The sequence below is a fragment of the Trichosurus vulpecula genome, chromosome 4, assembly GCF_011100635.1.
Source record: "Trichosurus vulpecula isolate mTriVul1 chromosome 4, mTriVul1.pri, whole genome shotgun sequence".
Classification (NCBI taxonomy): domain Eukaryota; kingdom Metazoa; phylum Chordata; class Mammalia; order Diprotodontia; family Phalangeridae; genus Trichosurus; species Trichosurus vulpecula.
The window spans coordinates 3,147,262-3,163,779 of record NC_050576.1 but is presented as its reverse complement, the minus strand read 5'-3'; the positions used below and the strand labels follow the sequence as shown (position 1 = coordinate 3,163,779).

Genomic DNA, 16,518 nt, shown 5'->3' with positions numbered 1-16,518 from the left:
CTTTGTTTTTGCTTTATCTGAGAACGTAATTGCTACCCCTCCTTGTTTTTTAACCTCAGATGAAGCATAATGAATTCCTGTATCTCTCTGTTTCAAGTGTGTTTCTTGCAAACAATATGTTGTTGGATTCTGGTTTTTAATCCACTCTGCCATCTCATGGGTGAGATCATCCCATTTACATTCACAGTTGTGATTGTTAACTCTGCATTTCCCTCCATCTTATTTTTCTGTTAATTCTCTTTCTCTCTTTTTGCCCTGTTCCTCCTCAAAAATATGTTTTGCTTCTAATCACTACCTCCCTTAATCTTTCCTCCCTTCCATCAGTCCCTCTTCTCCTACTTCCCTGTACGGTAAGCTAGATTTTTATACCCAACTGAGTATGTATGTTATTCTCTCTTTGAGCCAATTCTGATGAGATTAAGTTTCAAGCATCACCCACCACAAACCCCCCATATTCTCCTCCCTCTTCTTTTCACACCTCTATGATATGAGATATTGGGGTGTGTGGGTGTTCAGGGAAGACTAGTAGCTCTTTTGTGAGGGCTGCTGAGAACTTCTCAGGGCTGCATTATACCTTTGATGTTCACTTGCCACCCAACTCTCACCTGTGGCTCCAAGAATCTGTAGCATATGTAGCAGCCATACTCCAGTAAACTGTTTTGGCAGACAGGCTAAACCAGGTTGAGGGTAATTGATGAACCTCAGACCTGTCAGTAAGTTAAGGGGATATCTACCCCAAACATGAAGACTTCCCCTGGTAGAATGGATGGATATGAACAATTTGTTCAAGCAGGTACTGTGAAATGTTTAGAGCTTGGTTCAACATTGAAGGTCATCCACTACATCCCAGGCCATCACCAGTTGTCTTGACTTTTTTCTTGCTACTGGATTCTAATGACTCTGGAAGAGACAGCGAGGGAGATGACTTTGTACAATAGTGCTTCACTTAAATTCAAATTATTTGTGAGTCAAAAGACATCACCCATACCATTTTAACATTTTTACCTACTGCAAAGTCCTGTGGAAATGGGCAAATGATGATGCAATTGGGGTGGATACACTGGGAGCTATAACCACAACCCTGAGCACAGGAAGCTCAGGCCATTGGGTCATCTTCTCACTAAACTGAAGAAGCAGGGGGATTTGGATAGTCCCCTGGTGTCTGAGCAGTCCTTTTTAAGGATTGCACTGCTCACCTCTTGGCATGAGGAAGATTTGGATAGTCCCCTGGTGTCTGAGCAGTCTTTTTTAAGGATTGCACTGCTCACCTCTTGGCATGAGGAAGAGGCTAGAAAAAATGCCCTAAAAATTGTCTGTTTCACCTAACCTAACCCTAGACTGCAGGTGGGGATCCTAACCTGTGGTAAAAAGAGAAAAAATGTGCAAAAGCTTTTGTGAAGATGATTCCATTCACCATTGGCACATGGAATGTGTGCACATGTATGGACAATTAGAAATCCAGTAGACCTGAGAGATGAACACCCCTTATTGTGAGAGAACTCAGCAGGTATTACATATAAATAGCAGCCCTGAGTGAAACAAGGCTGGTATAAATGAAGGCCAGCTTACTGAAGTCAGAACCGGATATACATTTTTCGGAGTGGCTGCAGTGATGGGGAACACTGCAAAGTTAGCATATGTTTCACAATTAAAACCAAACTAGTCAACAAACTTGTATGACTCCCCAAATGTCTGGATGACAGACTCATGACAATGAAATTGCCTGTGGTAGGAAAGTACCATGCCACCATATAGACAGATAGATAGACAGAGAGAGAGAGAGAGAGAGAGAGAGAGAGAGAGAGAGTATGCTCCAACTGTAATGAATCCTGATGAGGTCAAAGAAAAAATTTTATAAAGATCTGGAGACCCATATCATCAATAGGCCAAACAAAGACAAGCTTGAAATTGTGAATGACTTCGATGCTAAAGTAGGCACAGATTACTAGACGTGGCAGGAAGTGCTTGGGAGGAATAGAATTGGAGAAAGCAACAGCAAAAGTAACTTACTATTAAAGACTTTTGCATTGTATGACCATCTTATCACCAATATCTGTCTTCTGCTTACCTAAATACAATAAAACTTCATGAACATACCCTTGCATCAAACATTGGCATTGAATAGATTGCATCACTGTAAGGATAAGAGACAGACAGGATGCGAAAGTAACGAAGGGGATGTGTGATGCAGAGTGCTGGACTCATCATAGACTTATCCTCCTCAAGCTAAACATTCACAATCAACAGAAGTGGTGGACCAAAAGCAAGATGACTATCAGAAAACTTAATGTCAACAGATTAGAGTGCTTCTCCAAGTGTAAACAGTTTATAGCTAATTTGGAGGGAAAGCTGAGCCAAAATTTGGCAACAGTGGAGAAGAAAAGGAGTAGGCAGCTTTCAGAGATAGGATGTACAGCACTGCATTTATTCATCTGGGCCAGAACACTCACAAATATCAAGATTAGTTTGAAAAAAATATGGGGAAATTCAAAAGCTGCTAAAGGAAAAATGAGAACTCCATAGGTTTTGCCAGCAGGATAATTCATCCATCTCTAAGAAGGCAGCATTTAACTCCAATGAAAGTAAATGGTAAATGAAGCTTAGAGAGATGCAGGATGCTTGGCTCAGTAGGAAGGCAGAAGAAATTAATTTTTATGCTAATAGTAATAATACAGTAAATTCAGAAAAGGCAGATATTCACATAGAGGTCAGAAAAAGTGATACCAGGACACTCTCAAAGTGTTTCTGAAGAACTGTGGAATTTATTGTGAAGCATGGGAGACACTCACACAAGACTGCTCAGCATGGCATACCCACATCAAAGAGCACTGTGCTCTGAGCAAAACAGAACTGAAGTAGCTCAAAAGAAATGTGAGATGAGCAAATTTAGAGAAACCTCCACTGCAAATGTTCACATGAACTATTTGTGCCCAACTTGTTGTAAAGCATTCCAAGCTTGTATTGGTCTGATCAGCCAATCAGTCACACTGTGCCTTCACTCCAACATAGTGATATCATTTTGGTCCTCTTAAGAGTATGAAGAACAGCAATCAACCAATTATGTGATATATTCGTACTCTTCCTTCCCCTTTCTCCCAGTGTATCCCTCTTTCTGACCCCTTAATTTTATTTTTTTGAAATTATCTCACCATAGTCATCTCACACTCATGCCCTTTGTCTAAGTATAATCCTTCTAACTTCTCCCATGATGATAAAGTTCTTAGGAGTTAAAAATCATCATCCCATATTGGAATGTAAACGTTTTACACTTATTGATTCTTTCATGAATTTTTTCATGTTTACCTTTTTATGCTTCTCAAGTCTTGTATTTGAAGATCAAATTTTCTATTCATCTTTTCATCAGGAATGCTTGATTTTTATCTGTTTCTTTTCCTGAACAGTTTATGTAGTGTTGGGATTAATTTTTCTTGATATGTTTGGTAAAATTTGCTTGTAAATTCATCTGGTCCTGGGTTTTTTTTCTATTTGGGAATTCATTCATGGTTTGGCCAATCTCTTTTTTCTAAGATAGGATTGTTTAAGCATTCTGTTTCTTGGTCCATTTATTTGGATAATTTATATTTTTTATAAATATTCATCCATTTCATTTAGATGGCCATTTTTATTGGTATATCATAGAGTGGACTCATTCCTAATAATTGATTTTATTTCTTCATTCATTGTGAATTCACCTTTTTCATTTTTGACACTGTTGATTGGGTTTTCATCTTTTTTTCCAAATCAAATTAGTTCATTTAGGTTTTTTTATCTACTTTCTTTAAAAACTTAGTTTTATTTATTGGCTTAGTGTTTTTTTTTCTTTCAATTTTCTTAATATTTCCTTTGATTTTTAGGATTTCTATTTTAATGTTTAATTGAAGGTTTTTAATTTGCTTAAATTTTAGGGTTTTTTTGTAATTGCATGTCCGATTTATGGATCTGGTCTTTTTCTCTTGTATTGTTATAAGAGTTTAAAGATATAAATTTTCCTCTAAGTACTGTTTTGGCTGTATCCCACAAAATTTGGTATGGTGTCTCATTGTTGTTAAAATTTTAAATGAAATTATTGACTTTTTATATAATTTGTTTTTCAACTCACTCATTCTTTAGGATTAAGTTATTCAGTTTCCAACTAGTTTTTAAGCTATGCTCAAAGGCCTTAAACAGATTTGATTTTTATTTCATTATTATCAGTAAAAGAGGCATTTAATATTTTTGCTTTTTTATATTTTTGTGAGGTTTTCATGCCCTAATACATGGTCAAGTTTTGAGAAGGTGTCTTACACAGCTAAGAAATAGGTGTATTCTTTTCTCTTCCCTTTCAATACTCTTCAAAGGTCTAACATATTTAGCTTTTCTATAATTCTATTCAAGTCCTTTTAAGTTTATTTTTGGATTAAATTTGTCCATATTTAAGAAGGATAAACTGAGATCCTCTCTCCCCACCCCAAGCCATTATAGTTTCATCATCTATTTTCCAGTGTAACATTTAATTTTCCTATAAGAATTTCAATGCTATCCAAATTTGGTATATGTAGTACTGATATTAAGTCTAGCATATCTTTTAGTGAAATATAATTTCTTGATTTATCTCTTTTAGTTACGACTACTTCTGCTTTTGCTTCTCTGAGATTATGATTGCTACCCCGATCCTTTTTTGCTTCAGCAGAAACAATAGCTTTTGCTCTAGTCCCTTATTTTAACTCTGTGCATATCTTTTTGGTTCAAATGTATATCTTGTAAACAATATGTTGGATTCTGATTTCTTGTCTATTCTGCTATCTTCTTATGTTTTATGAGTGATTTCATCCCATTTACATTTATAGCTTTTATTGCTGTGTATTTTTCTCCATCTTATCTCCATCCCATAGTTTTCCTACTCTTTTTCTCTTCCTCATTTTTAAGAGTCTGTTTTACTACTGATTACTGCCTTCCTTGATCTACCCTTTTTATTCCTCATCTCTTTTCCCCTGAACCCTCTTCTCTCCTATTTTTGTATCTTCTATAGAGGCAGCTAGGTTTTGCAGTAGATAGTGTGTGGGTCTGGAGTCAGGAAGATCTGAGTTCAAATCTAGCCTTAGATACTTACTAGTTGTGTGACCCTGGACAAATCACTTAACATTTGTTTGCCTCAATTTCCTCACTTGGAAAATGAGGATGATAACAGCACTTACCTCACAGGGTTGTGGTAAGAATTAAATGAGGTAATATTTATAAAGTGTTTAGCACAGTACTTGGCATGTAGGAGGCACTACGTAAATGCTTACTCCCTTCCCTCCCATCTGTCCACCCCCTTTAACCAACTGTATGTGCATTCTTTCCTCTTTTGACCAGTTCAGATGAGAATGAGATTCAACTGTTGCCCATTCCTCAACACTTTATAAACTCCTTCCTGAGCATTGCATTTCTATGAAATAATTTTTCTTCATTCTCCCTCTCCCTTCCCCCCTCTCCCAGTGCATTTCTATTTCTCACTCTTTTCATTTTTCTGTCAAGATCTTCAAAACATATTTTTTATTTTTATTTCTGTTTAATTAGACTTCCTCTAAGACTCCTGGTAATGATAAAGTTCTGAGGGCTTACATGCATCAGCTACCCGAATACGTATGTAAACAGTTTTACCTTTTTTAGTCTCTTGTGGTTTCTCCCTTACGTTTACCTTTTTATGATCCTTCTGACTCCAGTTTTTGTATGGTTAAATTTTCTACTCAGCTCTGGTCTTCTCTTCAGGAATGCTTAAAAGTCTTTTATTTCATTAAAAGTCTAGTTTTCCCCTGTACACTGCTTTGCCAGGTAGGTTAATCTTGGTTTTAAGCCTAGATCTTTTGCCTTCTGGCATATTGTATTCCAAGCTCTCTGCTTCTTTCTATGATGGCTACTAAATCTTCTATGGTCCTGACTGTGGCCCCTCAGTACTTGAATTCTCTCTTTCCAGCTGTTAACAATATTTTCCCCTTCACCTATGAACTTTTGATTTTGGCTATATTTGGTTCCAAGGAGTTTTCATTTTGGGATTTCTTTCCATAGGTGACCAGCGGATTATTTCAATTTCTATTTTGCTCCCTTATGATTTTTTTAAATATGATGTCTAGGCTCTCTTTTGTTCATAGCTTTTATCTAGTTCAATGATTCTTATATTGTCTCCCCTTGATCTGTTTTCCAGGTTTAATTTTTTCCTGAGATGTTTCTCATTTTTTTCTATTTTTCTCAGACTTTCGATTTCATTATTTTTTGATGTCCCATGGAGTCACTAGTTTCGATTGTGCCAATTCTAATTTTTGAGGAATTATTTTTTTCAGTAAAGTGGTGTACCTCTTTTTCTAAGCTGTTATAACTCTATTTTCATATCATTTTTCCCCAACCCTTTCCTCTTTTACCATTTGTTTCTCTGCTCATCATTGGTTTTTAAAATAATTTCTAGCTCTTTTTAAAACTCTTGCATTAAGTCTTCTACAAATTCTTGTTGTGCCTGTGTCCAAGCTGCATTTTTTTTCTTTGAGCCTTTGTAGATATTTTCAAGTCATTCTCTTCTTTCTGCTTGAGGTTTTCTGTCACCATAGTAGCTCTTTATGGTGGGATTCTTTTTTGTTTGTTCATTTTTCCAATCCAGTTCTTGATTTTGGACTTTATGTTCATGCTGGGCTCTGATCAATTCTAGTGAGGGGTGGCTGGTTGAGTTTCTGTTATTTTGTGTCCTTCTGCTGACTTTATAGCTCAGCCTTGCAGTCCAAAAGTTTTCAGTATTCCCTAACTGATATGACTCAAGAGAAATCTGTTCACTGCCCTCCTTTCTGATCTCTGCAAGTTCATGACACAGGTTTGAGTCCATCAGCTTTTCCATCTTTGGGAGTTTCCACAGACTTCTGCTGTTTAGTAGACCACTGGGAGGCTAAGCAGGCTCAGAACGATTCAATTTTTGGCTCCCCTTTGGGCTAGGACTCTTCCCTGGTTGTTCCACTACAGGTGTATGCACTGAGCTAAAGGCTAGAATTGAGTCACTGCTCTGTTCCTGGGGTCTGAGCCACACAGCTATGTTTTCGAAACTTGTTGCTGATTCAGTTAACAGCTAGAATCTGTGCTTGCAGACACTCCTTTTATCCCTATATCTGTGACCACAATGGACAGTGAGCAATAGAGCTGCCAGAAGGTACCCATTCCTGCGCCCAGCACTAGCACTGGGATCCTTGGGAGCTTCTTCTGCCTAGGTGCTTTCTGCCCTAGTGCTCTGTCTCAATTCTCTCTCAGCCTTTGGGTGTTGGAATGCTTTATGCCTTGGATACATTCCTGGCCAGACCCTGACTTCAGTGTACATAGACTTCTGTTTCTCCCTTAGCCACTTTGGGCTGGAAAAAATGGCTCACTGTGGCTTTTGCTCAGCTTTTCCAAACAATTTCTTTTGATGCATTCTCTAGATCATTGTGAGGAAAGGATAATAGGGAGCTTGGCATTGCTTCCTCTAGCTCCTCCAAACTGACTCAGCCTCCTTTGGGGTTTATTTCAATGTGTGTGCATTGTTCCTTACCCCCATCCCCACAGAATGGGTTTTGTTTTGTTTTTGCTTTTGTATCATGACCGCCTAGCATCTACCAGGTGTTTAATAACTTCTTTTCAATTGTTTAATTGCAATCTCTCTTTTCCCTCTAAATGAAAAGGGCCAAATTTGACCAGAGCACACCAGAAATTCTTAAAATGGAGCTTCCTAGAAAGTAACCCTAGAAGTTGCCTCCAACCCAATGAAGCAATCAATTAGGCAGCTAATCTGTTTCTGGCTACGTCCTAACAATTCCCAGTCGTGACTCTGATATTAGAGATGCCTTCTTCACACGAAAAGTTTGAACATCTTTTCTAACCTCTCACCCTTCTACATTGTTATGTCCACCCAGGTAGAATCCAGGTATATCAGCATCTGGTCTTTCCCCAAAGGTGGACATTACTGAGGTTCACAAAGCTCAAATCATATAACGGTTTTCTTTGCAAATCAAAGACCGCAGAAAGGCTTTACTTCCAAGTCTAATGAGAGTTATGACCTCCCATATACATACTCAATGGACTTTAGTCCCCCTGTATTCTGTACATCTACCATGACTTACAATGTCAACAACCCTTAGGTAGGGGTTGTGGGGAGGAGCTAAGCCCTCACAGCTCTCTTTTAAGAGTCATTGATTCAAGCCCTGTGTTGTCCTCATTTTTCTGTAGCTCCCTTCAATTCCCAGAAGTTTGTAGAAGCTTCTCTAAGCCCTACCCCTGCACAAGTTCCTGGCACCATCAAAGTCCCCTCAACTTCATGAAGCTCTCCTTTATTGCTGGCTTCCACAGTTTTGCCACTCGCCAGCAGATGGCACTCATCACCTTCTCTCCATGGAACCAGCTCTCTAGCATGCTGAGAGATGATCCTGGAGCCTTGGTCTTATGAATATGGCTTCAATTAAAAAAACACACCTTGGGCCAGAAAAAATTTCTCTTTCTTCTCCTTCTCTGAAATGTCTTTTTGTGCATCTGAGTTTTACAATACCTGCCTTCCCACACTTGGCTCTTAGCATGTTCAAACAAGGCTTCCTTGAACCTGATACAAGGACAGTGGTGAATGAGTCTAGTTTGCTTTCTCTCCCCCACAGCATCTGGGCAGTATTTCTCCTATTTGTGCTAGGAATTACCACAGAGACTTGGGGTTCACAGGGGCATTTCTGCCCTCTCCCCTTTTGTAATTTTATTGTCCATCATTTTCTGGGGCAGCTGGGCTGTATTATTCCATTTACATCAGGGCTGCCTTAAAAAAGAGCTCTGTTAGGAAGGAGAGGAAGTCAAGGCAGCAGCATGGGTTCTTCTGCAGAAAGGAGCAAGATATTTTGTGGTCCCTGATATACAGCTAAGCCTGCTATTGAGTAAGGCTTACTAAGTGGGCAAATATTAATGAATTATACACAAAGCAATACTAGTTGGCTTTGAGAATATCTCCAGTTCAATCAATCAATTGACATTTGTTAAGAGCCTACTATATGCCAGGCACCAAGCTAAGCTCTGGTTGAGTTTCCCTAACCTTAGTGTTAGATGAAGGACAAAACAGTTCAATGAGAAAGCCTTGTTTCACTTATATCACAGACCATATGCAGGCCAACAGCCCAAGGCCCTGAGTCTAGGGACGGAGCACCAGGCCACACGAGGATGATGGAGGGTAGAATAACAAATAGCTTTGTGGTTTCCATGGGACCTCCCAGAGAAAGCCCTTCCTGATGCATCTAGTTGTTAGTTCTCTCTATTTCTCAACTTACATTGTATTTGCATATTGCAGAAATGTTCATAGGGTTAGAGTTGGAAGAGCATGACCTCAGAGGCCACCTACTCTAAGATCTTTATTAGGCCCAAGGAAGTTAAATAGTTTGCCAAAGATAACACAGGTCAGGGTTAGCATCAATCTCTCTGTTGTAGAATGGAAGCACTTTGAGGGCAGGTACTGTGTCCATTTGGTCTTTGTACCCCCGGCACCTAGCACAGTACCTTGTAGAGAGCAGGCATCTAAATGAATGTTTATTTAATTAAATTTATTTGGTCATAAGATGCTCACATTTTTTGGCCAGAGCAATTCTTTAAGACCATTTACTAAATCATGGAGAAATTGTGACCTAAATAAATCATACCACTAATAAAACTGTAGACCCATAAAATATTGTTATAAGAAATTGCTGTAACCATGTACCAGGCCTGTCCACATTTCTAAGTGTCTTACCCATGTGTGCCCAGGACTTGAACTTTGAGTCCTGTTCATGTAATTGGCAAAGTGTCCACTGAAAATGAGAGCAGTAGGCCATGAGTGACTTTAGAAAGACAGACAGAAATGCCAAGTCACTGCATCAAACAGAGACTGGAGTAGATGAGGGAGAGACAGACATGGAATCACTTACGTGAGAATCCAATGCCAAGAATTTACAAAATCTTCAAAAACTTTCAAGCCAATTGTTCTCGTACCACTGAATCAAAAGGAGAAGAGAGAAGATTTTTAAAAATCAGCTTTATGGCTTGCTCTAGAAAGAAATGCCACTAATACAATTAAAATATTTCACAAGCTGCTTTTTCAATGCTTCTTTCGAAAGACCTTCTCTTGGTGATATTTGGTGCTAGCACAGAAATCTATGCAGCGTCTCCTTCTTGGTAAACCTGCAGACTCGGATGCATCGTGGAATAAAGCGTCCCTCCCAAGAAAGTTGGGCAAACGCAATTTTAATAGTGCACACCATGTTCTGGGAGACATAATCAGCACCACAGAAAAGGAAATCAGGGGAGGTCTGCTTGGAACTCACTGAATCCACATGGTCAAAAGTCAATACTGGTCTTAATTCCCACCCATTTGGGGGTGACTCCTATGATAATGCTTGGATGCCAAAATAACCGCAGGGAGATGGTCAGCTAGATTCAGGCAAGGTTAAAAGTGGCTTCTATGTGTCTAGCCCCAGTCCTCAAGCTCACTGGTATGGGACACTTTACTTACGGATGGATACCAACGTCCCACCCCTAAGGAGAGTATCCTATACCAATGGACTTTGGGGCTAGGGTTACTTTTGGGCCCTAGAACTACCCTGATTTCCCCATTTAAGTCAACCCTGAAGTATATGCCTGATTTCCTTCTCTAATGGTACTTTTTATTAACATTTTAAGTACAGAGAACCAGGAAACTGTGAATACTGTGTGTCTGGTGTTCACATTAGAACTTCCAAAAACCTGTGAGTTCATTTTTTTCTAACTTGTTTTCACAAAACTATAATAAGGTTTTCTCTCTTCCCAGGATCAAGGTTTAGACCTGGGGGGGGGGGCAACCTTAGAAGACCTTGAACCCAAACTCCTCATTTTACAGATCAGCAAAGTAAGGCACTAAAAGACTAAGGGAGACATCCAAGGTCACTCAGACAGCAAATGGCTGAGCTGATGTTGGAAACCAGGGCCTTTGGCTCCAAATCCCAGCACTTTCCACTTTGCATGATGCGTCTCTTCTAAGTGAATCCCTGCCAGTTTTCAAGGAGACAAACAGAAATGTCTCCAAAAGTATTTGAAAAACCTTTCAATTCCACATTTGAATTCAGAAACCCTGGGCCATGAGTATGCATACAAGATGGCACACTCAATGATAACAGGTGGCACAGTGCCATGCACAGCCTAGGGCACTAGAGGGGTACAAAACCACACAGAAACATCACTTTAATGGGCAGCCTAGCTCTCACTCTCTGTCTCTATCTCTCTTGCTCTCATTGTCTATCTCTGTCTTTGTGTGTCTCTCTGTCTCTCCCTCTCTCCCCACATTTTAATTAGTTGCTGTAGTCATTAAAAATAATCTGGGAATGAAGGTTTTAAGTCTATTCATGAGATTCATTTTGGAGAGAAGTAGCCTACTGGACTGAATAGAGGACCAGCTTTGGAGTCAGGGTCACCCAGGTTCAAATCTTGCCTCTGACACATACCAACCATTTACCCAGAGAGAAACCAACAACCTACTCATTGCCCCCAGGCAAGTCTCTAAGACTAGAAAGCACAGATGAGTTGCCTATGTCCATCAGTGGAAGATGTTTCCACATCAGCATTCTCAACCCCAATGAGACCATAGGATTTGACCATGAACCAAACCCTAAAACAATGAGTGATGATGGAAGCAATAGGTTCTCCTTGCTACTTCTTCCATATGAGTCAGTTCCCAATTTCACAAACATTTGGGTGATTTTCCTTACTCTTAAATGAACTTTCTTTCTCTGTCTTTACGTAGAGATTTGGTAAGCCTGTACCCATTACTCAATTCTGGTTGACAATGAAGTTACAGGGAAAGAATAACAAATTCTTTTACCTCCCCCACCCTTATCTTCCAAGAAGCCCCAGCCGTAGTCTGGGGCTCTGATCTAAAAGTCCCATCCAAACAGAAACTGAGGAGACAAACAAACATACTTAACAGCTTTCTGGAAGTCAGTGATATTCATTGAAGTTCCGATTCCATTAAAGAACACTGTCTTGTTTAGGGCCACAGTGCCATGGATAGCACTCAAGTCAGGGAAACATCTCTTGAGAACTGTTAAAAGTAAATTAAAATCATCGTAGTCACTATTCTGCCCACCCCCCACACAAAGATCCCTTATCATGCACCCCCCCATACTGAAGCCTTATGATATTTATCTTTCAGTTCTTGCCAGATGGTCCATAAATTACCCAACGCAGACAGCTAACTGCCTATTACTTGATGATAGGAACATGGCCTGATGGTCCTAAAGCTGAAGGAGAAAGCAGATCTGCAACCTGCTGGGTATTTTGCAACCATACAGTTCAGTGGCTCATGTTGAACACAAGGCATGACGCAGGAAGAAAAATGGAAATAGTATGTATTGCCCATTATGAATATACTCTAATAACCATATCAGGTTGGATTTTAGGAGGGGAAATATATTTTTATCTTAGGGAAAAAATGCTCATTCAACCAACCCTTGAAAATTAAAGCTTCATAATGAAATTGGAGCCAAGTTCACATTTGGGCAACTAAAGCAACTGGGGTGGTCTTTTTGATGTCAATTATTTGTCTTTCCCTTTTATGGGTTTAGACTAGAAATTCTAAAGCCACAAGAAGAGGTGTAAGTGACACTGAGGAGAGTTTTATCAGAATCTGATTTCGTCAATGCCAGTTCTAATTGAACAATCCCCTTGGCCTGGTACTGGAAGAAGGAGATGACCTCAGACGTAGCTTCCAACTTAGAAGCTGTGATTCTGTGACCTTTGAACTCCTAACAAATGGAACAGAACCACTGCTTCCCCCTCCCTCTTTATTAGAAGGTGAGAAAGATCAGATCCCAATGCATTGATTCTGATAGGTCCATGCTGAGAAATGCCACAAATGAACTCATCCTTACAAATTAGCAGGTGATCAAGTGGGGATGAAATTGGCCTTTACAAAAATTGATCGATGGTAATAAAGAAAAATTCATAGGCCTTTGTTATGTCCTTCCCGACCAATCTGCCCCCCAGAGATGGTGTTGCAATGGATCTGTGAGCTGAATCATATGGGTGTTCCTGCTAGAGATTCTGATTCCAGTTTCTCCATGCCCACCCAGCTCATGGGACTCATCCATAAGGGCCTCACTCAATGTGGATGGCTTTTCCAATGATGCACTTGATTTGGGTTTGGATTCTTATTCTGGTACTGTGACCTGGACAAGTGACTAAACCCCTCTGCACCTACTTACCTTATCTGTAAGTTGAATGTGTTGAATCCATTTTTTAAAGTGGATTTTGAAGCAATCATTTGTTCAGATACATATGTACCAAATGACACCAAATAAATGGCATGATTTTTTAAAATTTTTAAACATGTTTTGACTGCGTAGAGACTGTGTCTAAATCATAAAGTCTGAATTTAAGATAAAATACAAAAAACTCACAAGATTGGCTGGGAAAAATCACTGGTGGGCAATCTTCATTCTGAAAAACTTCTAATGCAGGCTGAAATCAGGAGAAGCAATGGGCAGTATTTAGTGGACAGGGTGCAAGCTATTTTATCCTTAATGCAGAAACAAAATGTTTTTCCAAATAAAATTTTAAAATCTGTTCCTATTTAAAAAACAAACATCACAATGGACTCATTATCTAAGTTACTTCCTTTAATAATCCATAACAAGTTGTAGGGATGCCTCTCAGTTGAGGAACAGCTGAATGAGTTGTGGTATATTATAAGAAATGATGAGCTCAACAATCATAGAAAAACATAGACTTGCACGACATAATGAAGAGTGAAACAAGCAGAACCAAGAGAACGTTGTATACAGAAACAGCAATACTGTTTTAAGAAGAACTTTGAATGACTAAAATCATTTTAACTGTTAACTACAATGGATCTATGAAGAAAGACACTATCTGCATCTACAGAAAAAAGCTGAGAAATAGAAGTGTGTGTAATATAGTTTTACACACACACATATACACACATATATATACTTGCACACATATATACACATATAGATACATATTGTAACCAGAATGGCCTTTGTTTTCTTTGAGTGACTCAATTTATCTCAGTGAGCTTTACTAGGTGCTAAGCCCCAGGCCCAAATCCCATTACGTGTTAACATAATCCATGTGGATGTGAACCTCCCAGGGTCCTAAGGGGAGAGGTCAACTCAAGAACCAATCACCAGAGCCTGAGCTCTGGTGATTCAGATGATGTTTGATGACGTCTGAAGCCCTCTAAGAAGGGAGGACAGAGCCATTTGTGCGGGGCTCTGGAGATGGTGTTGATGAGGAGACTCCAGGCAGCTGTAGCTAAGGAGCCCTCCAGGTTGTAAACCTGGATGTTGAGATTTTGTTGAACTCTGGTAACTATGTGTTGGGATTGAATCAGACAAAGTCTGTTGATGTTTGTAATTTGTTTGCATTTTGTTTTGAAGTTCAGGGTGCTGGCTTTTTTCCCTGAGCTAACTGAATGATATTTGAATGCTGAATTAAAAGTAAGCTTGTCAACCCCTTCACCTTGCTTTCCTTAATTAAGCAGATCAGAAGAACCTGTGCAGTTGGCAGCTTTCTGGGTGCTGGCTGTGGGTGAATCTTATACCCCCACAGAAGCTGCTAGCCAGATTGTTCAAACACATATACATACACACACATATTTGTGTCTAACGGTAACCATCTTTAGGGTTGGAGAGGAGGGAGGGAAATAAAGAAAGCCACATGATAACTTGGTTATGTTATAAGTTAATGTAAGTTGTACATAACAGATTTACAGTTTCATGTTCTGGGAATGCTTGTTTTATTTTTTATTCATCCATTTATTTACTTACTTTAAAGTATAACCCCCCCCATTTCTCCAAGAAAAGGAGGAAATTCATTTTCATATTTCTTTTCCAGGGACAAGACTAATAAAAGTACCTAGCTTCATTTCCATGTTCTTTGCATATAGATTACTGTAGTCACTTTGTACACAGTCCTCTTGGTTCTCCTTCATTCTTCATCAGGACATCTTTCTGTGTTTCTCTTATATGAGTCATTGTTTCTTGAACTACACTAATATTCTATCACATTCAAAAGCCACAATTTGTTCAGTCATTCCCCAATCAATAAGCACCCATTTTATTCCCAGTTTTCACTACCACAAAAGTCCTGCTAACTAAGGCAAACGTTAACCTAGCTGTTTACAGAGCTAGAAAAATCAAAAGTAGCCACTGCTCCAGATGGAGCTACCATCCGCTGTACCCAAACCTGCAATAACTACAGGGAGCTGGCCATGTCTTTGATCCATTGCATTCTCAATAATCTCTGCAATGTCTGGGGTTGAATTATGAAGACTTAGGGCGTCTAGGTGGCACCATAGTGCACAGAGTGCCTGGGCTGGAGTCAGGAAGACTCATCTTCCCAAGTTCAAATCTGGCCTTAGATATTTACTGGTTGTGTGACCCTGGGAAATTCGCTTAACCCTGTTTGCCTCAGTTTCCTCATCTATAAAGTAAACTGGAAAAAGAAATGGCAAACCACTCAGTACCCTTGCCAAGAAAATCCAAATGGGGTCACCAAAGGGTTGGATGTGAATGAAATGACTGAACAACGACAAATATGAAGACTTAGCTCTTGACAAAAGCAAAGAAGCCATGCTCAATAACAAGTTAAACCGCCTTAGTGTTTTTGGATTAGGTCCCTCCTTACCTTTAAGGGGTCATTAAAGCCAGGCTTGCAGTACTGTCGATAGTATTCCCAGAGGTTTTGATCAGTTTGATGCTTATTTTGCACGTCTATGAAGGTTAAAAGCCTGTCCGGGCACATGGAGACACAGAGCTATAGAAAGGAAAGAAAGGCACGGAGATATAAGCTCAAGGGGGAGAAACAAGTTCTCTAATCAAGACTGCAAATCCAAGAGTGTCCCAAGGAAAACAGCGGGCTGTTCCTTTCACAGCTACTCGCAAAAGCCCTTTTTCTACCAGCAGCCCTTGAACCAATCTTGTGGGGATCCAAAGCTGAAAGGAATCTTGACGAGCACAAGGCCCAGAGCTTTAGAGCTGGAAGAGACCTCAGGGATCATTGTGTCCAAGTCTTTCCTTGCACAGGTGAGGAATCTTCTGTGCAGTCACACACACACAGAAAGTGACAAAGATACTTGGGACTTAAGCCTAGGTTTTCCAACTCCCAGTGGGTTATATGCTTCTGGAAAAGGTGGAAGGAGGATTCTCGAATGAACAGATCTGGGTTCAAATGCCAGCCACGATGCCCAGGTGAACTTGGCCAAACTAATTCATGCCCTTAAGCCCCAGTTTCCTCATTTATAAGATGACGAGAATGGATGAGAGCATCTCTGAGGGCCTTCCAGCACTACGTCTATAACCATATGGGAAGAAATGGAAGGAGGAGGGCTAGAGTTGGGGTTAGAGGGCCTAGGTTCAAATTCTGCCTTGGACACTTTCTACTTGGGCCAGTTGCTTCAGCTTCCTCATCGGTATTGGACGGGGTTGGACTACAGAGCCTCTGAAACCCCTTCAGGCTCTAGATCGAAGATTCTAGGACTACAAGTGGGAAAAG

General features: G+C 39.8%; 1 protein-coding gene across 1 annotated transcript in view; it reads right to left on the bottom strand.

The window, feature by feature from the left end:
* SLC44A5 (solute carrier family 44 member 5) overlaps nt 1-16,518 on the bottom strand; it is a 144,331-nt gene that overhangs the window by 82,194 nt on the left and 45,619 nt on the right. The window contains exons 9-12 of the mRNA XM_036754157.1: nt 15,652-15,780; nt 13,401-13,461; nt 11,923-12,043; nt 9,900-9,965 (exon numbers count right to left, since the gene is read on the bottom strand). Coding sequence (XP_036610052.1) covers nt 9,900-9,965; nt 11,923-12,043; nt 13,401-13,461; nt 15,652-15,780 — 377 coding nt within the window. The remainder of the gene's footprint in view (nt 1-9,899; nt 9,966-11,922; nt 12,044-13,400; nt 13,462-15,651; nt 15,781-16,518) is intronic.